This window comes from Parasteatoda tepidariorum, chromosome 7 (assembly GCF_982258835.1).
Source record: "Parasteatoda tepidariorum strain Cologne lab strain chromosome 7, Ptep-v5.0, whole genome shotgun sequence".
Classification (NCBI taxonomy): domain Eukaryota; kingdom Metazoa; phylum Arthropoda; class Arachnida; order Araneae; family Theridiidae; genus Parasteatoda; species Parasteatoda tepidariorum.
In genome coordinates this window covers 41,287,141-41,313,173 of record NC_141761.1, presented here as the reverse complement: position 1 = coordinate 41,313,173, position 26,033 = coordinate 41,287,141, and the positions used below count along the sequence as shown (strand labels likewise).

Genomic DNA, 26,033 nt, shown 5'->3' with positions numbered 1-26,033 from the left:
GCCCGCATAATGAAATAAGAGCTGTGGGATCTAATATAAAATCACCAACAGCGACACTTATCGATCGGCGCATGCGTAGAGCACAGGCGAATCGCCATATTTGGCCCTAAGTTATCAAAGAGCTTGAAGAGATCATTAGTGTAAGGTAAGTAAAATTTAAAAGATGCTAAAACAATACTGTCCTTCATGTACTTTGGTACTATTTAACTTGACATGCAGCATTTAGATTTGTTACCCGGAAAAAAAATTTAAATTTATCGTGTCTTTTCGTCCATATCGAAAATTTTAAGCAAAATACCTTTTATGTATCCAAAATAAATAGAAAATTCGAAGGATTTTAATCTAAGCATTTTATTTATTGTTTCACTTTGCTACCCATTTTGTTGTAGATATTTGTAAACTTTATAAGCTAAGGATTGCCTGTATTTGTTTAATGTACGATATAAATAAAATATATATCAAAATAAAATAAATGTATTTGCAACACATTTGAAATAAAAGTAGATTTTATTTCAGATGTGTTACAAATTCAAATGTGTTGCAAAAGTAGATACATTTTTTTAAACTTGTGGTGGGTGACACTTGATCTTAATACAGTTTTTTCAATTATTAATTCATTAAATAAGTGTATTAATTAATTTAAGTTTTATATGGAAGAAAAAAGTTTAATTATTTAATAAAAAGTAACTAAAATAAAAAATTTCTTTATTAACCTAAGTGGGAATTGACTTCAATTTCTTTTATATTACTTTTTTTTAATCTTATTATTATTATATTTTAACCTAAGAATAATAGGAAGACGTTAGTAATAGCTTTACAAACAGATGTGCTTTACAAACACATAGGTATGTACGTTAGTGTATGTGCGTTAGTGCATGTAAAGATTATATGAAAATGATATCAATAGGTTACAAAAATTTTGATTAGAGAAAGCAAAAACATTAATTTTTTAAACTTTTAAAATTGATAAAAAATAATATTAGGGATTATACTGTTTGTTGTTGATTACGATTACATAACGACCTATTGACCTAGTAAACAAAATAATACATGCGATAGATTTTTGCAAGAATCTGTAAGCTCATTTCAGTTTATTGATAACTATTTTGTTTCTAAAAATGCTATTTTAACAATGCAGTTTCAGATGTTTTAAAAAATAAAATACTTGAGAATATAACAAAATTATGTTTAAAGGGAGATTTATTTTGAGCTGTTAAAATTTTAATTACTAAGAAAGAATATTCTTTATTTTTCTATTTTATTTTCAGTTCACCATATATTTTTGATATATTGATCAAGCAAACAAAGTCGGTTTTTACCAGAATACATATTGAAGTGTATCATCGATAAATCCTTTTATTAAAAATAAGTTCGAAATCGAACTTTCTAAAAACTATACTAAATTAATTGCAGATATACTTATTTTTGAACTTGAGAACATATTAGAATTAAATAAATATATAAAAGAATGAAATATAACATGTTAAAAATATTTTGCATGAATATCTTTTTATTTACATCACGTTTATTACCAATTGACCAAGTAAACAAAATCATGAAATGCTGAATTACATTTTAAAGTGTATCCGTAAATGCATTTTTAATGCTCAATTCTAAATTTCAAAAAAAAAAATTTTTAAAAAATAATTTTTGATGTACTTGATATACGGAATAAAAGAAATATGAACTTCTAAAAATAATCAATTACTGTAAAAAATAATTACAATGAAGAACAATATTTTACTTTTACTATTAATCTACTATTATATATTACTTTCTATCAAATGTTTATTGCCTCTTATTAGATAAAGGTAGGAGAATCTACACCTAATGCAACAAAATAATATAAATAAATTTAAATATTATTTTTTTACAAAAAAATTTACTGAAGCAGCATGATAAAATATCATTTTAATTGTTGTTTCGTTGATATACTATAATTTAATAATGAAATGGTAATGAAACTAAAAGTTCACTTGCACAATGTTTCCTAACAGGGTAATGAGTTTTGCAATGTAGTGTGAGTAAGAGAGCTCGCTGCTGCAATTAAATCGTTAAGATTGGTCTTAAATGATGTAGTTGTAAAGCTTTTGCAAACAAATAAAATATTATTAGATGTGAATATTTATTCTTTAAGTAATCTGAATATTGAACAATTTTAATTAAATAAAAATCAGAAACAGTATTTTTTGATGAAATGGATTCTTGTTTTTTGAATCTTTGCTATACTTTTGCAAGTTACCTCTTTTGGCTGCTCTCAGCATTGAGTAATCTTTCTTCGTTTAGGAATCACGGAAGAAAGCAATTGGTGAAAATTAGGTACCTACCAGTGACGTCACACTTTAGTGTCAAACTTGATTGGCTACTGAATAGTGACATTTATTTATGCCACGATTTAGCGGCAAATGAAGTTCGACACCTTACTCGTGACTCGTAATGTCGCATGCAAGTACCCAATTAAATCTTACCCAAAAATTTATTTATCATTTGATTGATTGATTTATCCAAATTGATTGATTTATCCAAAAATTGACATGTCAATAAATCAAGACTAATAACTGTAACATTAAGAAGTAGTGAACATTTTTTTTAAATTTTAAATTCCTTAAAATATTAATATAATATTTTTGCTACCACTGAAAAAAATACTTTCTGAAAACCCTTCGTACAACTCTTATCAAAACTGCACCAATTACCCTAATATCAGTAGTAAACCAAAATTAATTAAGCTTCATCTGCATATGTTAATTTTTTACGTTTCCCCTAAACGAATTTCCCATTATTCTTTTCTCCATTAGCTTTTCTTTCAGCACATAACTTATTTTTTATTTCAATTAATACAGGTTACCAATGTTAATTAAGCCCTGGTGTCAATAATAATACGACAATTTTCTACGGTTCTCTTAAACCAATTTACCATTAACCTTTTCTCTATTAATTTTATTTTTTAGTACATAGGCTATTTTTTTTATTTCAATTAATACATATTTCCAACATTAATTCAGCATCACTGACATCTAAGACAATTCCTTGCGATTCTTCTAAACGAATTAGTACCTTTACTTCATTGATTTTGCACTTTGGTATATGGATTATTTTTTTATTCCCATTAATGTATACAACTAGTTTCGACAACTTTTTTTTAAATATTAATAAGAATTTTTAAAAAAAAGCTTATTTGTTTCATAATGCGTAAAAACTTATAAAACTAGAAAAAAGAATTATTTTTATTTTATTTTTGCTTTTTAGATTACCATTTTTAGTTAAAAAAATAAGTCATTTTCTTTTGCACATGCACTAAAAACTGAAAAAAATTCTATCAACCAAAACAAAAAATCCCTTGAGGATTTTATTTAGAAAGCTATCAACTATGTTTTGAACTATTATCTTAAAAGCAGGTGCGTATAATTCTGAGTTAGGGATCAGATCAATGTAGTTAAGAAAGCAAATTTTTTAATATTTTCTTCACTTGTCGTGGCGAAAAAATATGCATAAAAAATGAAACTCGACTTTCTTCTCTTTATCTGTAGTTCAAAACATGTGTGCTATAATCATAAACACTCATGAAAAATTGTAGACAATTATTTTAGAAACAATTTGAGATATCGTATGTAAGATGTTGCAAAATGTGGAAAAAAATCTGATTTTAATGTAAACACGTAACTTAATCTCAACTTAAAATCTCAACTTTGACTTAAGATCAGTAGTCTATCCAGTGTTATAAACCTGCACAAAAACTGCTATAACTTTGTGAATAAATGGAGTAAGAACAAAAGTAAAGTGTTATTACAAAGCTTAAATTACAGGAAAGTTAAATTCATAATAAACTCAATTTCAAAAATTTTGTCCAAAATCATCCCATACAGCAAATTTCGTCCTAAAGACATCCCAAAACATTCCGAACACTCCTGGAACAGTCATATCCGTTAAGTGTCAGAAGAAGGAATTTCGTAGGATGTCACAAATAGACAGCAATATGACAGGCCTTTCAAAGGAGTGTTTTAGGAGTCTTGTAGGATCATCGTTCAGCGCATGCGTGTTAACTTCAACTTTACTGTTTATGTTATTACTTTTATCCAGTGACAAGAGCAATTCTGCTAGTGAAATCTAAATAATAAGGTATTTATAATCTCAAATATCTTTATTAGTTTCTTTTTTGTTTATCTTTCTTTTTTTTATAATCTATTTATATATTTGATTTATAAGTGTACTTGATTTATAAGTGTATTGATTTATAAGTGTACTTGATTTATAAGTGTATCAATTGCAATTTTTACATGCATGTTTGCAATGTTTACATACATTACTAAATGTTTAAATGCGTGGTTTATTTAATTTTTTCATAATTATTGAGGAAGTTTTACTTTTATTATTTCGTGAGGCAAATTTTTATCTGTTCTGATAACTCATTCTTTCTATTATTTTTGTTTTCTTCCTTTAAGTTCAACTTGTTATTTGGCATGTTTTTTTGGTAACCCTAAATTAATCATTTCTTCTAATTACAAATGAAATGACATTTAAATTATTTCAATGTTGCTATTCATCTTCATTATTTAGTATATTGTTATTTTACCATTTTTTACAAAGTTTTGTCAATAAATTGTCTATGAATGGAGTTTTCAATATAAATGTAAACAATAACAATCTCCAACTCAATACTTGCTATTGCTTATTCTGCTAATCTATATTTTGAAACTGATAATTTTGTTTTTAACAAAAGAAATAAATTATATAATTTTTTAGCTCAAATCTGTTGTATTTTATAAGATAATAACGATAAGTAATTCTGGTGAGTAAGAAGTGAAAATTTGTTTTATTTCTTTAGAGATGTATTGCGAAAAAGGTGACATGGTTGCTAGATTTTGAATAACTACCTTTTTTGGCAATCCTGATTTGGCCTCTTTCAATTTGTTTATTATTGTTTGCTCTCGTTGCATGCTGTGCATCATCTTGCGTTAGTGTTAGCACCTTTAGCATTGTAAACACAAGTAATAAGTAATCAAATACCACGTTTGCAAGAATCACAATGCTCTCTTGCAAGTTCTCAAAACACAATGATCGCGTTGTGAGCCAAAATATTTTTTAAAAAAATATTGAAAAGTTAATAAAAGTATTGAAAAAAGTTATTGAATCTGTAAGGAGTTTAATTTCTTTCAAAAAGTTCTTGTAAATATATTTGTCATTATTCACCTCTTGCATTGTGAAGCTGGTTTAAATATATGTGTTTATATTTTAATTCTTAGTTTATTTTTATAGATATATTTTAGGTATCTTGTGTTTCATAATATGTATTTTAGGTTATATAGGTTAAAAAATATTCAATGATCTCTTAAGATAAAATATTTAGTGCTTTAAAAGGCATATAAAACTTACTTGTAGTTGATCTGCATATTTTCACAATTATTAAATTTTTGTTAACATTTTTAACTGATAATTGTGGTTGAAACATTTAATTAGTATTTACATATTTGTATTTTTACAAAAAAAAATTGTATGCTAAATTTTAGTATTGTCTTTTTCTTGATTCTCCAAGAGCTCGTTCTTTTACAAGGACAGATTTACAATAAACTATTTTCAGAATGAAATTTTGTTTTCTTTAAAATAAATTTTTAATAATTGTATCATTTACATGTCAATTTGCTTTTTTAAAATATTGTTATTTGTATAATTTTTTTCCTTTCTCATAGATAGATAGATTTTTCTTTCTACTAGATTGCAAAGTCTTGATGGAACTGATTTTAAAGAACGTAACAAGACGAGCTATTCGTCACATCATGCCTGATGATGTTGTTGAGCTCTAAAGCTGGATGGGCAATAATGAAAAAAAAGATTTTTTGGTTACAGAGTGTCAGGTGCAATTATTGGTAATATTTAATCTCTGTTTATATATATATATATATATATATATATATATATATATATATATATATATATATATATATATATATATATATATATATATATATATATATATATATATATATATATATATATATATATATATTATTCCATTTGTAGTTTGACAGTATATAGTTAAAATTTGTGTTGCTAAGGTTGCCAAACTTTTTAATGTACTATAAATTTAGTATTCCATGAATTTTCAATGAGTTTATAAATTTCAAACATTGGAATAATTTATGAGTGTGTTGTTTGAAATAATATGGTTATTAGTATCACCATCTTCTTTTTCAGTCATAGTAGAATGGTAATCATATGATACTTCAGTTATCCAACACTTTTTTTGACTTGCACTTTAAAATATTCTGATCATTGTTACATGTGTTTGTACTAATAGCTTTACCATTATTACAGTTGTTGTTACTAGATTATTCTTATAACAATGAATCAAACATGTATCAAATCATTTTATTTTTTCTGAACTAGTATTAAGTTACGTATGATGGGCAATTGAAAAAGCAGCTTAACAAGGTTACCCCATAATATTTTCCCTCAGAGTAACAGAAATCTGGGCTTCTACTAATTTAGTTTGAGATACCTTTTAAATAGGTTCTGAAATAATTTTATGTTTATTCATGAAAATACCTACTGGTTTGTTTATATTTTCTTTTTGTTATGTCTTAGAAGCTGTTTGCAGTGTTTTCACATACACTAAAGTAAATGAAGTTGGAAGCATTATTAGATGCTGGTTGCGCCATGCTAAAGAAAGAAGAGTTTATTCTGTAAAAAAATTAAGGAAATAATAGTGTAAATAAAAGTTTCACTTATGTGATTCTAATATTGTTTATTTTTTTCTATTCTCATATTTATTTGCATACACTAAATTTATGCTGCAAAAAATAGATAAATCCTTAAAACAAGTTATTTTTAATATTTTCAAGATACTGATTTAAGTATGCCTTCAGCTAACAATTCTTCAGCAAAACATGGCAACAGCTGTTTTAGTTTGTATATAAAACAGATAATTTTCTAATTTTATTTGTTTTTTTAAATTGCATCATTGACACAATAACTAAACAATAAAGTATGTGATCCATAAACATCTATTTTGAGTTTTTGATAAAATAGTCACAACTTCATTTAAACTATTTATAATATAAAATGTTTTTTAGTAAATTTTGCAGAAGAATGTAATGAGAGTTACTTTGCCAATTAACTAGTTTCAATTGATCATACGAGAAATTTAAATATTAATGCGAAGTTCTCAGTATTAGAGCAACATTAAAATGAAAATTATTCATTATTTTATTATAAGATATTTAATATATCTACTACATTAAACAATATGAGCAATAATGAAGCAATCATAAATTACAATGTACATAAAAGATTCAATAAGTCTCATAATTTAATTTAATAAGAAATATTCTTTACAGAAAACTAACGCTAATTAGGAGACTTGTAACCTTCCTTGGTGTTCAAAAGGTACATTCAATTAGACTTTTTAATAATGGCCAAGTTTTTATTCCAAGCAATAGAAATGTGAAATCCAATTATCTTGCATATTTTTGTATTAAAATGATACATTATTCTTTTCTTTAGATACGTTTGTTTATTAACTGTTTTACTCTCTTTTCCTTTACTAATTTTCCTAAAAAAAATAGTAGAGGAATAGCCCATTTTTCTGGAAAAATAGAGTGGTATACAAATTAAAAACTATCACCTTTTTTTTCATTTAGAAAACATTTTTCTGACCTCTAATTCAGTAAATTTAAAAGAAAAACCTTATTTAAGTTGCTAAAATTAATAAAAATTTCAAAGATGAAATTTATTTCCAAAATAAGACACCCTCCTATTACTATCATACTATTTCCAACATGCCTCCCACAAGTTACCTAAATCCTTACTAAACAGGTCTTATTATGTCCTAATGCCATCCTAAAGCGTTCTAAAGGTATCCTGAAACTGTCCTACTTATGACATCATTAAGATATCTGCAGGTGGGACATTCTAACACGCAGATGACATCCGTAGGACATTTAGCGGTAAATATAGGACTTCCTCTGGAAGTCACAGAATCCTAAAGATGACAACTTTAGGATGTCATAACGAAGTCAATGTGCTGTATGGGAAGTTTTTGCCCTAGTCTTATTACCAACATTAATTAAGCATTATTGACGCCAATAATGCCATGGCGATATTTTATGTTTACCCTAAGTAAATTAGTTCCCCTTTTCTATTAAATTTACCCTTGAGTACAGAAATATTTTTTTTTCATTTCAATTACCGTTGATTTTAAATTATTTACTTTTTAAGAAGCAAGTTTTAAAAGAATTACTCTAAACAAAATAAATACATGGTATTAGATAACTTTAGAATTATTAACTTGGTGACGCAATCCACGTGTGCAACCTTGTTAATGTTGTTTATTCGCGATCGCAACGAACTATAGGGGGCGTTGTTGTATGAGACTAATACCTGCGATTTCTATATGAACAGTCATTCAGTTACTCTAGAGACGTCGTTAATGTAGCACGTAGCATTGCAACGTTCCTTCTTTACTGTGGCTAATTAAATTTAAAAAAGAAAAATGCTTGATATTCTTTCTTATGCAAACGAAAACAAAATGGTATCTCTTTTTATTAGAGAAGGAATATCCAAAACATATCGGAAAAATATTTGTACATTAGCAGAAAAAAATATGTATATTCTTATAAGAGTTAAAACCTAATGCCCGAGAAATAGTTTTACTAAATTTAATGATATAACATGAAAGGCCCATTTAAACTTTACATTCTATAGTTTTAAGAATCATATTACTTCAAAAATTAAAATGAACAAAAAGTATACATAAGCCTCATAATTTTATGAAATTTAATTTTGTAAACAAAGTTTTTTGACAACAATTTTTATCAAAAAATTTCAAGTTTCAATAAAAATCATTATTTAGAAACTAAGAAACGTAAAATAAAGAATGCTGACGAAACAAAAACCATTCTTTTTTGTCGCCATTTTTAGTGCTACAAAAATTCGTCTTTAGGATTTGCCAAAAACAAAACAAGATGCAACTGTATTTTTTTAGGAGGGAAATATTTTACCGAAAAGACGAAAATGTACCAATTCCCACAACATAAAACTTTATCTTGGTAAACGTACGTTTTGGAAATGTTATTTCATTTGGAATCTTATTTATCAGAGTTCATATGGCGATATGATTGTTTTGAATCTATGCTAAAATCTATATCAGCTCATTTTCCACCGAAATCCGATTGACTATTTTGATTTTAAATAAAGTGTTTTATTTTATGAATTGTCGCAAAAATTTTAAGTGTAGATTAGCTGCACTTAAAAACCGCCAAATCTGTAGCGGCGGTGGCGTTAATACGTAAGTACCGAATTTTTATTCCATACTTTTCTGAATCATATTACTTCAAACATTGGAATATACAAGAAATATACATAAACACATAATGTTATACCATTTAATTTTTCAAAAAAAGTATTTTGAGAACAATTTTTATCAAAAAATTATAAACTAAAGAACGGAAAATAAAGAATTCTTAGGATAAAAAAACGATTTCAGGAATTCTTTACATTGAAATAAAAACTTTCATATTGTTTCTTTTTTTATTATTCTTATAGTTCTTAATCAGACGTAAAAAACCATTGTGTAGAGAACCATCATCAAATGAAAAAAAAATATTTACAGGCAAATTTTTTATTGTAAAAATCATTGCACTTACCTGATTTATAATTCCCGGAGAATTCCAAAATGATAAGTTCCTTGTTTGAAAACTTTATTCTCAAATAATAGATACATAGTTTATCCCTTCATTACTTTTAGATAACATACTACACAGCAAAATTTTATAATTGATATGAATTTGAATATGTAGCTAAAAACAGAATAGCTGAATTCTAGTTGAACTTATTCTTTCAGAACTAAAAAATACTTACCAGGAAAACGATTTAAATTAATTAAGAATCAGCACAAATGGCACTATTTCAAGTAACTTGGATAATTTTTTATTGTTGTTTTCCGAATTATATGGATACAGAAATATATACTATACTATAACGAAAAAAATATGTTATAACTATTACAATTCTGTATGTTCTGAATTCATATTTATTAACTGGAATGACGAAAGCAACGTTGACTTCACTTTAATTCGTAATGAATTGAAGACAGAAGAAATGCATTTTACCTTAATACACACATCTGTAACAGTATCCGAAATCGGAAGTCATCAGTTGCAAGTTTGTTGATAATAGAAATTAAAAATTATTGAGGAATTTTTCTTCAAATGTTTGGCGTGTTCTGTTCCTGAAAGATTTACTAATATTCTGGAGATTTTTTTCAAGTTCTTCGGCCTTTTCCTAAGGGAAATTTTGTTTCTTATTTGCTGCTAAAAAATGGCGTCTGATTCTGTCAATGATTTCGATGGAACTAAACGAAAACGTGATAAATTAATGTCTGATATTTACAGGCTCCCGCTAGACGGCGTACTCGAGCGTTGCGATCGCGAATTGAATTTATCTAACATAGTGAATAAAAAAAACTAAATATTAAAGTACGTGCAATAAACTTTTTTTGATCAAGTAGAGCTACAAGCTAGAAAATATCGCTGATGTTATCCTTAAAATATTTGAAAAACTGAATAGTATATAATTAAATTTAAAACCATGGCTAACACATAATCAATCAGACAATTCCATTTCGTTTTTCGCTCACTCTGCTCGAATGGTTCGTCATAGAATGTTCTAATGTCGACAGAGACTTTCCTCGTTTTTCGAACAATTTGTTTGCCAAATTTTATCGCTTTCGGCCAGATGGTTTAGGAGTCTATAAAGGACACATAAACAGACGTTTATTTATATGTAGATTAGAAAGAAAAATTGATTAAAATCATAAATGAATCGACCTATTAAGCTATAGACCTTAAATTTTAAACTTTAATTATTAGTTTAAAACTATGTTATGAGATTGTCTTCGAAAAACTAAACGAAGCTCTTTTTCTTTTAGAATGGATTCTTTAACATCTGTATCTAGGATCTTATGGACGACATTGTTTGTGATTACTGCCTTTGAGTGTAATGCTTACAGTTCTTTGGACTCACTTTTTACAGATTCTTTGTTGAGAGAATTTGTGAACAGAAATGGGGCGGAAGATGCAAGTTTTGATGAATATTTGAATGGTTTACCTTCTGCCAACGCACAAACAGATGTCAAAGATTATCCAAGTTTTGAAGCAAGAAGAGATGATATTTTAGAAAGAGATATGAATATTAGAGATGAGGAATATCTGGAACACAGTTCATTGTCAGGGCAGAAATCAATGCAAGGTAAATCGTTTCAAATAAATAGTTACACAGTGTGTTTATCTACGTTAGATTTCGCAAATTAATGTTTACGCTAGAGAAAAACAAAAACGCAGTCGAAATTCCCACAGAAACAAAATCACTGTCATTAAAATTGTCAATTAAAAGTTATATGATTAACTTTCTTTCCAAATTATGTTTATAAAAATTACAAAAATCAGTAAAAACATTTGAGATCTTTTAAGGATTTTTACACAAAATTAATTTTAAAAAATTCTTTTTAGTTAAATTTTTGAAATATTTGAAACTTTAAAATGTAATAATAATTTGGTTTCTAGTACATATATTATAGATATTTTACCTCAATCATATATCATGATTTGAAAAATAAATGGTTTGATTTTAAACCATAAATTTAGGTTTATTTAAAATAATAAGGTTTTGAAGATTTAGTTAATAGTTAAAATACTAAAGCACAATATTACCAATATCAAAAATTAAAAGTTTTATGAATGGTATATAAGTTTTTTGAATAATTATGAACTTTTGAATTGAAACTTTTTATATGCATATTTTTTTTACATTTTAAAACAGGAAAAAAAGTTCAAAAGATATCCTGCACTTCTGCAGTCTCAAAAATGTGTTCTAAACCTCCATAATTACTGAAAGTTGTTTTGGATAATTGAAATGACTTTCTAACTTATTTAAAAATACAGATAGATTGCAATAGCTTACCTGTCACTCAAATTTATTTGCAATAGCTGATTTCTTTATATAATATTAAGTTTTCCCAAATAAAAGTGGACAAAAATGATAACTTCAAATAGTAATTATAGCAATAAAGATTTGTCAGACGACTGCAATTTAGATTGCGCGTAACTGTTTAACCAGTTAACATGAGAGCATTTGAAGGGAGTGTACAGTCGAGCTAAAATGGATGCGTCTGGGAAAGAAAAACGCGAAGCTGTACGATTTTTAGAAGCTAAATGTGACTGTATCAGTGCTTTGCTGCACTGATATCTCGAAGCTTAACTCTTTAATTACCACTAATAATTCCATCCCTCACGATGTTTGTTTGTCCTGGGTCTTGACATATCCGATCTTGAAAACTTTTACATCATTATTACGCAGTTTTACCTAGGCAGTATTAATAGTGCTTGACGTAAACAGCAGACGATATATGTCGGTAATACATTCACTTTCTGCCATTCTATACATTCTTCACTAAAAATTATACACCTGCTCATTATTTTGTTCTAGAGACTTCTATCTTAGCAGGAATTCACATTTACTTTAATTACTCTCATCCGACTTGGTTATCCAGTTTTATGCAATCAGTTCTGCACTCCTCTTACCATAGTTTATAACCCTAAATAGTGGCGCTGCTGGCATTATTCTATTTTCGATGCCATTACAATTGCCCAGTTTTCATTAAGGCAATCCTTGAACACCTGCAAACATTATTTTATGGATAATTTTGTTCACAGGAGGAAATGGTGAAGGCTATAAACTACTAAAGCCAGATGGAAGCATATCAAATCACCAATTTATAAAAACAGATTCTTTACCGGCATTTTGCAACCCAGCCAATCCCTGCCCCCTGGGATTTAAAGGTAAGTTACAAAAATAATCGCAACAATAACGAGGTTTTACAAATGCAGGCAGTTTAATCAAACATAGTACTGTAAGAAAAGTTCAAAAATTGTCAAAGCCCGAACATCAACAAAAAAAAATAATAATAATAATAATAATAAATAAATTCAAAGCTGTGCCTAACTGTTAAGTAACCTGCTAAGAGTACCTTTTTTTATTAAGTTACAAAATTACATAGGAAACAGAGTTTCACCTGCTTGGTCTGTTTAGAAATTTAACAATGGGCACAAGTCCAACAGGTGTTCATAAAAAAAGTACTTTTTAAGTGCAAAACCTTTATAACTTATAAACAATTGAACGTCATCTCGCATTTGGTTTAATTCGACTCAGTGTGAGACGTTACGTCGGAAACAATAACTCATTACTCTAGGCAATTTCCAGCTATAGTATTGTAAAAGATAAGTGCAAGTCAATAAATGTACAGTGCACCAAAAAAAAACGAAAAACTCTGAATAACTTTTGATCTAATGATCGGATCTTCACATTCTACAACTCGATCTTAATGGTTCGAGGAAGTGACTTCAAATGTGCTAATTAGGACTGGGCTATAAATCGATATATCGCGACATATCGATTTAACGCCTATATCGGCAAACCGATACAGCAACTTTCATTCCAAGCGATGCATCAGAAATCTGATTTAAGCCGTCGAGTGAAGAAGACGATATAACGATATAGCGATATAGCGATACACGCAAGGACTTTCTCTTACCTTCCGATGCCAACTCGCGCTGTGGAAGACGATATTGTTTCGTTATGTTGAGACGGCCTTGACTGATGAGCGGTAGAATCAGAATCACTTTTGAGACCTTATGTCGTTATATCACATGTTCGTTTTCGCACCTTCGCGATTTGAAATCGTTTCTTGTAGATTATTTTCAATGGGATTAACTTCGTGATCGCCGTCGTAACCTTGTTCTGAACGCAATCTATTATTGAAAAGAATTTATAAAGAAAAGTTTCTTCATTAATTAGGTAAGTTTTTTATTTATTTTCTGACAAAACTTTTTTTATATTTTTAAATGTGAAAATTATCGGAAATCTAATTTAAGGCACCCATAAGGAATTAAATTACAAAGTAAATAAATTTGTTAGGTTATTTTTTTACTTTCTTTTAATTTATTAAAAACCTTTCGGATAAAACTTCTAATAATTTAATGGGCTTCTATTACTGATTTTAAATTTATAAATCTTGAGTTGTTTTTATTTTTAGAAATAAAGTTAAAACAAAACTTATTTTTTGGACATAAGTCAATAAACTTTACTTGTTCAAAAGAATTTGAAAAGTTTGCGAATTTTATTCATTTCTTTTTTTTTTTTTATCAATTACTACTTCGTTTTATTAGAGTAAAATCATTATTTTTTTTTAATTTTCGTTTTATATTATTAGATAATTAGCTAAATATATTACCGAATATCACAATTCTTTTGTTCTTATTTTTAAGAATTTAATTAAGAAACTTTGCCTTACTTTGTTTTTCGTTCATAATTCGGTCATTATTTAATTTAATTATTTATATGAAATAATAATAAAAATAGTGTTTAAGAAGCATTTTTTTTCTAAAATTTATTTAGCTCTTTGTTTTAAGCATACAAATAATTTTTTAACGAACTTATTTTTTAAATTTTGTTCCTATGCTGTTAGGTAAATATATTGATAAATTTCACTTTTATTTATTTTTTTATTTTTAAACTAAGAAATCTTTTGTTATTTGCGCGATCATTTTTAGAAAATATAACAAAACTTGTGTTTACTTCTTCATTAAGAATTTGAACATTACGATCGAACTTAATAATTCTGTAATTATTTACGCATAATAGTACAAGCAAATATTGATTTGTTAAAAAAAGTTTCTTTTTAAAAAAAAAAAAATATTTTTAACACTTTGTTTTAAGTGTAGAATGAATTTCTTAACAAACTTTTTTTTTTAATTTTTTAAATTTTCTTTCAATAATTTCAGCTAGATATCTTTATAAAATTCCCTTTTTATTTTTAAACTGAGAAATCTTTCAGAGAACGAAAATTTTAAGAAATTATTACAAATCTTATGTTTACTTTTCAGTTTAAAATTCGAACATTTTTAATTTTAAACTTCGGCTTTTAGTCAATCTAACTTTTATTTTAATTAAAATATATTTTGAAATTTTAAAATCAGCTTTTGTTTAATAACAATATTTTTTTTCATTAAGGGTGTTTTAGGGGTTAACTTAAATTAAGACTGCTTATACCTTATAAACGATAAAGAAGTGCAAATATTTCATTCTGTATCTACACACATTTTTTCAATAAATATTTTAAGTAAGATTTGTACATCTTAGTCAATTTATTTAATATCTTTCTTTAGCAAAACATATATATTTTCAAATTTATAAATTGATTTAAATCAATATGCGTATGAAGTCTTGATAGAAATCTCACTTTCTGTGCCTTAAAGTAAATGAAATTCAAAAATACTATATCGCGATACATCGCTATATCGCGATGCAAAACTGACGATATATCACGATATATAATTTCTAATATCGCCCAGTCCTAGTGCTAATTATTTAGAGCAGACGATATTTTAAGTTACGAAATAAGACACACAAACGTACTTTCTCTGAATAAACATTCCTTTCTTTCGATGGATTCAGACTTCTGAATTTTAAAAAAGTCATATATTTATATTTCGATTTCTCAGAAACTATTCAATCGATTGCGCTCAAAATTTTGCATTTTGCCATGTAAAATTAGATAATTTAAAGCAATGTAAGAAATTGTATACCCTCAATTCAAAATTTATTCTATAATTCAAAATTCAAAATTTATTCTATTATTAAATACAATAATAAAAAAATAATAAATATCTACTAATATACGCAAAATTTTCTCTTTCTCGGTAGAGCCAGTACAAACATTAATAAAAGTTTTTACACCAGCATGTCAAAAAAACTATTACACGTTTATATACGAGTGTTGGGAGGAAAAAATATAGAACATGTAAATTATTTTGGATAAATAAGGTAACTTATATTTTAAAAAATAGGACGCTTTAACGCAATAATTTACGAAACAAGTTTTCAGTATTTCAGAACTTTTTAATGTTATAACTATTTCTACCGTCATAAAGTTGCGCTTTCAACTTGAATATTAATTGCAGAAAAGTGGACATTTCAATGTTTAGAAAGAACATAAAACATTTGGTGCACTTTTTGAAACCTTTTATGTTAGCAGGTTACTAGGGTTTTAAAATTTTTAAAAAATGTCCTTGCTGTGCGAGTTTAATATCAGAAATAAAGTAAAATACGCATTAAATTTTGGGTTCAAAATTTAACTTTGATAATATTATTATTATTGCAGCTGAAGATGGATGTCTGGAGGAATTTGAGAATACAGCTCGATTTTCCCGGCAATACCAGGCAGCTCAAAACTGTCTATGTGACTCGGAACATATGTTTGACTGCCAGGGAGCCTCCAGAGAAAATGAAATTGACGTCTTAGCCCGATCATTTGAGAATGAGGGACTAGCAGATGCAACTCTGGATAAACTGATGCAAAATATGGATGTAAGTAAAACCACTAAACTAATCTGATGTTTCTAAAGTTAGTTTTATTTCCAACAGCATAATAAAATAACAATCTTAAAAAATAGGAAAGACCATGAATTATAAAAATAAATAATGGGAAAGAAAAGGGTCAATACCCCATCCAAGATATATTTACATTAGAGTCTTCACGAAGAGCTAAGCATCCCATCAAATCGTTCCTGTCCGTGGCTTCATCTTTTCCACAGATGAATTCTACTTGGACTCCAAATGCCAATATGGGGAAGTTGGTCGGCCAGGCAGTCGTAAATGTCCAAGCTGTTCCTCCAATCTCTTAACGAAATACTAAATATGAACAATGCTTTCCAATTTTGTCTCATTAGATTCTTAACATAAAATTTTATAAAATGAAAAGAGTTATAAGTATCCTTCCTGTTCTTTGCCATAAATGTCCTGGAATCCGTCGGAGCGTTATTTATCGTTCCTTTTCCCTCAATCTCTCCATGAGAACTTAACAATCTATTATATTCTGAGAGATGAGTATTTCCTTGCATCCGACATCCTGAATGGTAGCTTTAAAGTCAGACAGAAAAAAGCACCGTATTGTCTGGGGACAAGTTGCTCCAGTGCCACATAGATAGCCATAACTTCACCGAAGGTAGTTTTTTGGTCTTTCGACAAGCACATAAAAGGAAAAGATGGAAGAGTAAATTTCTGCACTGACATTTAGTGAGAGTTTAGTCAAATCGTCAGTATAAACATGCAATCATCCAAATTCAGAGTAGAGTGCATGGATGGTCTCAAGTACAAGGACCTTTTAGCTATTTGGACGAAATTGGCTTTTAAGAAATGGTTGCACAAAGTCCAGCTTGGTAGTTATCTTAACATGGTTCACAGGCTCGGGGTATTGCTAGAAATCCTGAGCAATTTCATGATAAAGTGCCAGTTCTGTTCTTTGGGCAATATACAATACATTGAGCTGTACGAGCTTTATACTCAAAGAGTATAACGCTTTGAGCAATATACTATGTAAGCAATTGCATCCATTCTTTTGACATTGATGTGAATTTACACCACTTAGCTTTCCTAAAATTCAAAGAAATCCTTTACGATCCCTGAATAACTCGATTGAGATAGGTCATTTCCATTGAGGGAATAATTTGTTTGTGACTTGTCAATATCATTCAGGTTGAACAGTTCACTCGAGGCACAGAGTAGATATGGGGTGGTTCCAGCCCCGTTATAATGAAGATATGACTGTGGGGCAGAAAAATTGATAGATATGATCTAAATGGCTGGAGTTCCAAAGTTCTATTATCTCCTTTAAGCCGATACGAACTCAACTAACGCAACTTGTTTAGATTTCGGGAGACGGTGCATCCTGGAAAGTTGAAGAAATCTAGGGTATCGTGAATGAGAATTGCTTCCATGATTCTGAAAATGCCAACATCTTGGTTGGCAGGAGTATATTGGATCTCAGATCTCTTATAATGTGGCAGGCCACCTGCATCCCTTTTTAAAGAATCAGGTCAATATGGAATACTGCGTAGATGAAGACACTTAAAGTGATGCTTCATGCCGTAAGTAGTAGATCTCTGAGTGAAAGGCGTTACCAGGGTGCAACACGGGCAGGTAGATCTACCATCGCATCCCTTGTTACTAAAGTAAATATGTAATTCCAAATATGCTAACCATCTAAGTTAATACGTTTACAAGTTACGTTAATCTAAGTTAATACAACTATTAGGAAGATTGAAAAAAGTGTGCCTCCAATCTTTTAGTCAGATGATAAAATTATTCTGATAAGTTTTTAATAACTTTAAAGAAGTATGGCTCAGAAATACACAAATATGAGCCGTATAATTCCAAACAGTTCATTATCACCGGCCATAATACGCTATTGTAGATACTTTAAACTTTAGAGTCTAAGGGTATTTGACAAACATGACTGAGGTATCCATGATTCTCAAACTAAGTTAACCAATCTAGGTTATCTATTCTAACTGTCGTTTGATGAAATACCCCATTTTTTGTTTTATATGAAATACTCAAAAAGGTATCTCGTTCCCATGGCTCCAATACAGATCTGTATGAAAAGTACGCAACAATGTGCAATACACAGATTAAAAAAAAAGTCCACTAGCAAAGTCAATACTTTATTTTGCTTTAAATGAGATGCTCAAAATGCATCCCATTCCTAAAGTTCGCGAAAATTGCAAAACTACGCAAAATATTCCATTCTAATCCAGTGCTCACGGCTCATAAATAGATCTGTAGCAAACAAACGCAAAAAATTTTAATGAGTCCAGTATCTGATTCTTAGGTCTGATTTCACTTTATTTTTAATGAGATACTCTAAAGGTATACCATTCCATAGCTTATAAACAATTCTGAGGCAAAACTACGTAAAAATGAAAATTGCATAGGTAACAAACCCAGAATTAACAATCAGAAATTGTTTAAAATCAGTTACTACAAGGGGGGGGGGACAATTCTCATGGCTCGGGTTTCCATGACTCACAAGCAGATCTGTACATAGATTATTGGGATAAAATCTATTGCAATCTCTACAGAATTCTTACGCTTAAAACTATAAACAGATTCCACAACATTGTGTTTGTATTTTCATTCATAAAATGCACTTTTCTTTATTCACTTAACACCCTCCTTTCTTCGATTTCCGCTTTTTGCAAAGTGTGGAACTTAGAAGTTGAAATTTCTAACTAGTTAGATGAATCAGAAAAATTGATAGCCTTTGTAAATGGCTTTGTTATCCTAATGAGCGGCTTCTTAGTCAACATATATGCCTGTTCTTTGTCATAAATATCACAATGTCCTGGAGTGTAATTTATCGTCCCTTTTCTTTTAAACTGAGGAGAACTTAATAATCTAGGATATTTTTAGATATGGGTATTCCCTTGCATCTGACATCCTGAACGGCAGCTGTGGAGTCAGGCAGAAAACAAAACACCTTATTGTAAAGGTGTCTGTGATTAGGTCTTTGTTATCCTTTGACTATATCAGTCACGACAGAAAAAATAAATGATTATGAAAGCTATGTGTATTTTAACATCCTTAGTCTTCAATAAATATCAAATATTTCAAGTAAATTAACGATTATTGAAGTTAAAAAAAACACACGAAAAACGTATTTTTACCGAATAAAAATTTCGCATCTAAAAAAAAAATAAACAGATTTGGCTTTAGCATTATTTAACTAAGGATGAAATCACAATTCAAAAAAGTATGGTATCAGATTCAGTTATCAGAAAAGTCAAAAGTTTGGCTCTTGTTTTTTTCTTCTTTTTATTCCAAAATTAAATCAATAATTTTTAAAATTTTCTATAACAACAAACGAAAAAAAGACTATTCATCCAAAAATGATTGCTTACGAAAAAGCTATAATTTTTTTTTTTCATTCTCAATGTTATTTTATTCTGCCGTACTTCCATTCGTTTGAAATCCCCCAAGAATTAAAAAAAAAACGAATTTCAATAAAAATTTACTATAATTCTCTTACTTTATACCTAACGTTTAGTTCATTTAGAAATACAGAGGTGTTTTTTTTTCAGTTTAATGTCTATAATATTCACTTAAACTTCCATCCTCTTAAATTGAATGTTCTTCCTTCCCTGTTGTATACATTTTTATTTCCTTTTCTATAGATAAGAAGCGACCACAAAGTTGTGGCGAAGAAATTTTTCTCTCATAAGGTAAAGTTTATCGACAGTATTTTTAGTTGATTTAATTTAGTTTAGATTTTGAGCTTTAATTCCTTAGTTGCTTTATTTTTTAATTTTGTAGTCGACTTAACTGTCATAAACTAAAGTTACTCTCATATTTTTAAAAAAAACTATTTCAGTTTTTTTAGATATTATTAATGGTTTATGGTTAGACTAAAAGAACATCCGCTCTTCGTACTGAGGGAAATAAAAGTAAATAGTCAATAAAACGGGTATTAATCAGCACAGCGCAATCATGTACAAAACTGAAGAACATATACCGATACAATTAAATAAACTAAAATAAATCCATTTTTTCATTTATTATTATTTTTTTCCCTTTATGTTATCAGATTAAGGAAAACATGTTTCTAGAAGTTCACTCCATTGAAATAAAGATTAGTAATATGAATTATATGCAGTATCATTGGTATCGGTTTTTCGAAGACAATCCAAACAATCTGTTATGGTATATTATTTCTTTGAAGAAACTTTTTTTATTGGATTTAATATAGATCCACCTTCCCACAGTACTATGCACTGTATTTGAAAACTAGCCGTTTTCATATTGTTGTTATAAAATTAAATCTCATTATTAAGCAAATCCAAAATTAGTTATAAAAGAAGCAGGGAATTTCAAAAAAAATATTCATCTGGTTTTGTTTCTAAACTGAAGTGTTAGACTAAGAAGAATGAAATACATTCCTTCAAAACACGTATTGTCTTTGTGAGAAATTTTATGATGTTCTTAGTACATGTTGTCCGAGAATCCAGTCATTCATCACTATTACGGTACAATAATTTTAAAAAAATGATAATTAGATTTGATGATAATTGGGTACTTGCACTTCAAGAAGAAGATCACGGATACCCATACGTGTGATCTATGATGTCTGTGCCAACTGATCATTTATAATCAAAATGGCGTGTTAAGTTTGAATTAAGTGTCTCTCCACAAGTTAGAATGTAAATTAACGTGAAGGTATAAATAAATACAGCGCCGTAGCGCTCATCTAAGACGATGAAATATAATTATTTCTCGTCTATACCTTTTGCTTAACTTAGATTTATTATTTGTCTACGTATTTTATGGTAATCATGATATATTTTTGCTTTGTGTACCTTGGCAACTTCTATTTTGTTAATATTCTACATGCCTTCATGTCTATCTTTGTGTTAAGTAAGAAATGCGTAGTGAAAGAATTGAAATCTTTGAGAAAGAATGTAGAATGTGTCAGTTAAAAGAATTCATGCTTGACAGGATTGGTTTACTCGAAATAGAATGCAAGGAACAGGTACTAATGTAAACAAAAGCCACGTTTCAACAACCAATCAGGATCGAGATACAAACACTACGTCATTTACACGTATTCTTTTTACCTTGAATGTTTAAAAATTAGCCGTTTTCACTTGATTGTTCCAAAATCAAATGTAATCATTAAACGGAGAAGTTTTTAAATTTGCAAATAAGTTTCAAAAAAATATATAATAAAATTTCTGCACCAGAGAATTTTTTTTTGCCTTGAAATTATCGTTTACATTACTTTGGATACTTCTATAATAGTTTCGAATGTTCTTTTTTTTTTTGCAGTCACCAAATCCATTTTTGGAAGGAGAAAAGCTACCCGTGGTAGCCAAGAAAGCTCCATTACCCTCAATAAAGTAGCAAAAATCTCCCAAGATGCCAGTCAAGTTATCTAAACATTAAAGTATCCCATCTTATACTCAAATTGTAGAAATATTTCATGCTTCTATTTTGATCATTATTTTTTCAATGATTTATGCTTAGTACTTCCCCATACTTACATATAAATGTTGATTTACTGTATGAAAAAATTTTATGCAAATATTGAAATGAAAAAATATTTTAAAAAGCAAAGGTTAGAAATGGACCATTTATGCATATATCTGAATTAATGAGCCCCACCGTTGATATACCTGTAACTCTTTATTAGTGTAATTATATAAAATGCCAATAAATGTTATTTTCTCTTTTGTGATATAAAATTCTTACTCTGTGATTGCATTTCTCAAAATAAGGTTCAAAGAATGCATTTTGCAGTCTAAAATAAAGTTAAAGTAGCAAAAGAATTATCTGTCCATAATCTGGAGGTTCTGAACATACGTTTAAGACTTGAAAACGTACGCTTGGAAAGTTCAATTATCTTTAAAAAATTAAGCTTTAAATATTATTTATTCGTGCTAACTCCCTTGAAAAAATATATCTGCAGTTTAAAAGCAAATTAAAGGATTTCAAGCATGAGCGTGATATATGAAATTAATTAATATATTTGTTAAACAAATATTCTGCAAATATTCAGCCATACCCGAAGTATCTAAGTGGCAAATGTGAATGCATGTGAATAATTTTAATCATATTCATAAGAAAACTGCGAATAAAATATAATTACTAATTATCTCTTCATCGTAGAATTGCAGTAAGCTATATTTATGCTGCTTTTATTATAAATAACGTATTTCTGTTCTCATAATATCCAGCTTATACCTACAAAAGAAATCCAAACAATATTAAAGCAATTTCAACAGAATAATTTATTTGAATAATTACAAAACCTGAGAATTTAAACTTTTCTGATTTAAAGTAAAGATAGTTTTTATCAGCTTCTTTCAACATAAAAAGCTGGAACAATGCACATTGATAACATTGTGCAGAAATACATCTTTTCAGTTTTTTTAATCAAAATCCTAAAATAGTAAAATAATTATTTTTCAACAACATTAAGAATTATTATTAAAAATAATAATCAATCTTTTAAAATATTTTGCCTTTCCTGTTATTATATAAAAGAGACAGTTACATAAAATTATTTTTCTCACTATAACCTGCTCAATTGTTTAAAGGGGGGAAAAGTGTTATTAGGAAAGGAGTTAGCGTTTTTCACTAGGAAAGATCAATTCATTGATAATCAGTCACGAAATTGTTTTCAGTTTTTTATTCAGTCAGCTTACTTTTAAGTATGTTTTCTAGATTGTCAGCTTTTCTTTTCTTATATTTAGTTTTACTTCCAGTTATTTTGCTCTCATTTTTTAACTGCGTGATTTAATCAAGATTATTTGCTCGTTTCCGAAACTTAAACATCCATCTTTAGTGCACATATGTATTATAACATGTTATTTATTATAATGTTGATTCGTCATTTGTAATTAATACAACTAAGAAATTATGTAGTTCAGCCTTGTTACTCCATGTTATTAATTAATATAAAATCTAATTTAATAAAACCAATTTGAATTACGTAAAAATAACAAAAAGTTACTGGTCACACTACACAGAATGAATTACAACTAAATTTATCCTCAGACATGGTGCTTAGTATTCGATCATTATGTTAGTTTAATTAAGTTTTCAATATACAAGCTTGCAATAAAACATGTTAAATGATATTTAGAACTCAACAAAAATAATGTTAAGTGATAATTAGGACAAAAAATATTAAGTGATAGTTAAACACAAAAATCATCTTAAGAGGTAATTCGAACACAAACAATGCTAAGTGATATATAGAACACAACAAAGATCATGTTGAGTGATAATTAGAATGCCCCGATGATCATGTTAAGTGATAATAAGAACACAAGAAGAACGTGTAAAAATAATCGTAAGAACCCAACGAAGAACGCGTTAAGTGATCATTAGAACATAGCTAAGAATATCTCAAATTTTGATAAGAACAAAAAGAACATGTTAAGTAATAAAACGGCAACGAAGAACATGTTTAAATAATTAGAAAATAGCAAAAAGCAAGTTAAGTGATAATTAGAGTACAGTGAATAACACTTTATGTGATATTTTAAGAATAATTTTATTTTTATTTTTCTATTGTTTGCGATGAATAAAAAGAGGTTTAGAAAACAGTTCTTTAATGTTTTATACACTCAAAAAACTAATTTATTAATCTTCACAAATATGTGATGTAATTTCTTACTTTTTTCCATTTCTCTACAATTAACTTTAGACACATGTAATTCTTTCTCCTTGGGTATCGAAACATTAATTAATATTGAAAACTGGACTAATTTAAAATCTTATTGTACTTTTCAGTAAACATGCTTCTAAGATTTAAATATTAATAAATGTTCGTGCTGGCAAATAACTCACTCTCATCCATTTTTCCCCACGATTAGTCACGCAGCTTCTATTGCTGATGACCACAAAGAAATATATATAGAGTTTCTATTCTAATGCCGAAACGTAGTAAAAAGCGACGCAATTTTCTTTTTTCTTTTTTTAAAATTGCACGCTAAAAAGGCAAGTCTGGCCCATAAGGTCTCAGCACCATGACACGGCAAAACTATTAATTTCTATTTATCTAACAAATAAAACGTCACAGCAAATGTCCTAATAGATTGAAATGCAAATTTTTCTGGAAGCGGCTGCCTTTATATATCTACTGGAGTAAATGAAAAAAAAAACTTCCTTTTCAAGCTATATATTCTTGCAATATTAACAACTTTCAGTACAGCTGCAAAATTTTTAATGTTTTGTAACATTTTAATTATTTAAAGACAGTTAGAACAAACTTTTTTCTATTTAATGATTATATCTATTATCTAAATCATGGAGTAGTTTTTCTGTTGACTAACAGATTTTAAATCACATTCGAAAACAATGGCTCCTCATAGTAACGTTATGCATTTCATAAGACGTGCAGTTATCAAACGTTTAGAATAGTTTTGTAGAGGGGAGTAAGGGATCCGAGTTCAGAAATTTCGAAATTATTGATTAATTTTCTTGATAATTGTTGGAATTTTTTAGTTTTTTACTTGCCTACTTATTTTCCCCCCATAAATTGAAACGTTTTAATAATAGCTTCCATTTCTGTACATTATTAGGGATTTGCCATACATCGTCGCAATCACATTGTCAGTCTCCTTACATTATTATTTCCCTTCTCTATTGATTATAATATTTTTTGAGAAAAATTGGTTGATGATAAATTATAACTCTATGCTTTTCCGTTATTCAAAATGTGCATAAAGTAAAGCTAAGTACAACAACCTTTTGGAAATTAATTTTGATAATTTGATTGTATTAAGTTATTCTCTGTACGTTTTCTAATTAGCCTGGAGACATATAGGAAAATTGTAATGCTGTATGAAGGAAAAATTGAGTAGAAAATATTGTTTTAAGCATGTGCCCCAAATTTTGTTTAAAACTTTAGTTTAAACGTAGATAGGCCTTTGATTAGGAAACCAGTTGACATGATTTTCAAAAAAAAAATTTGTATGCCTTTTAAGTAATTGAATTATTCGTATAATTTAAAATTTATCAAAATTACATTTAAAGTGTTCTAGGCACATTAAAACTAAAAGGTGCTTAATAGAAACCGCAAGCTTTTTCAAAACATCTTATAACAAGGTTAAGTGAAAAAATACTTTTAAAACGAATTATAAAGATTATGGGGACGAATTTTATTGCAAAGTATCATTATTATTTTTAATTGGGAATAGAACAATTACGCAGTGAAAACTAAGATATCGTAAAGAATCGAAATTATATCCCTCATACCGCATTTTCTTCAGTAATAGATTTTTTAGAGGAGCAACGCAATTTTGCCGTTTTTTTAAGGGGTTCTGAGTGGTAAACTGAATGGAAAGGTTGGACCTTAGTTATACTAATTAATGAATTCTAACTGTTAATTAAGCTGCTGAATCAAACACGAAAAACATACTTTGAACAATCATACATGTTTTGTGACGGGTTTTGTATTTTTAACTATAAAAGTTTTTCAAAAATATTTGTTTTTATTCTGAGGAATCACTTTTGTGTTTAATTTTGCATAAAAATCAATAGTCTGTATGAAATATACGCATGTTCTTAAGTGAGCTTCTTAGAACAAAAAATATAATCATTGAAAGACAGAATCATCGCTCTAAATTATTAAATTTGAT

The 26,033-nt window shown here is 28.2% G+C and overlaps 1 protein-coding gene across 2 annotated transcripts; it reads left to right on the top strand.

Annotated features, from left to right (window-relative positions):
- Nucleotides 1-22,127, top strand: LOC107445507 (neuroendocrine protein 7B2). 2 transcript variants are annotated; one of them, XM_043045772.3, is made up of 6 exons: nucleotides 2-145; nucleotides 10,925-11,244; nucleotides 12,708-12,833; nucleotides 16,214-16,419; nucleotides 20,064-20,111; nucleotides 21,712-22,127. In XM_043045772.3, the coding sequence occupies exons 2-6, from the start codon at nucleotides 10,926-10,928 to the stop codon at nucleotides 21,784-21,786; spliced, it is 774 nt and encodes a 257-aa protein (XP_042901706.1). In that variant the 5' UTR covers nucleotides 2-145; nucleotide 10,925; the 3' UTR covers nucleotides 21,787-22,127. The 2 variants fall into 2 exon arrangements, with proteins under 2 accessions (XP_042901707.1, XP_042901706.1); XM_043045773.3 differs by lacking the exon at nucleotides 20,064-20,111 and having other exon boundaries at nucleotides 1-145.
- The last annotated feature ends 3,906 nt before the right edge of the window (nucleotides 22,128-26,033 follow it).

What these genes read in the sequence shown, in the direction of transcription:
- LOC107445507 (XM_043045772.3), top strand. Translation starts at nt 10,926, where the DNA reads ATGGATTCTTTAACATCTGTATCTAGGATCTTATGGACGACATTGTTT. An exon ending in AGGGCAGAAATCAATGCAAG is followed by an intron (nt 11,245 to 12,707) that starts GTAAATCGTTTC and finishes TTTTGTTCACAG; the next exon opens with GAGGAAATGGTGAAGGCTAT. An exon ending in AACTGATGCAAAATATGGAT is followed by an intron (nt 16,420 to 20,063) that starts GTAAGTAAAACC and finishes CCTTTTCTATAG; the next exon opens with ATAAGAAGCGACCACAAAGT.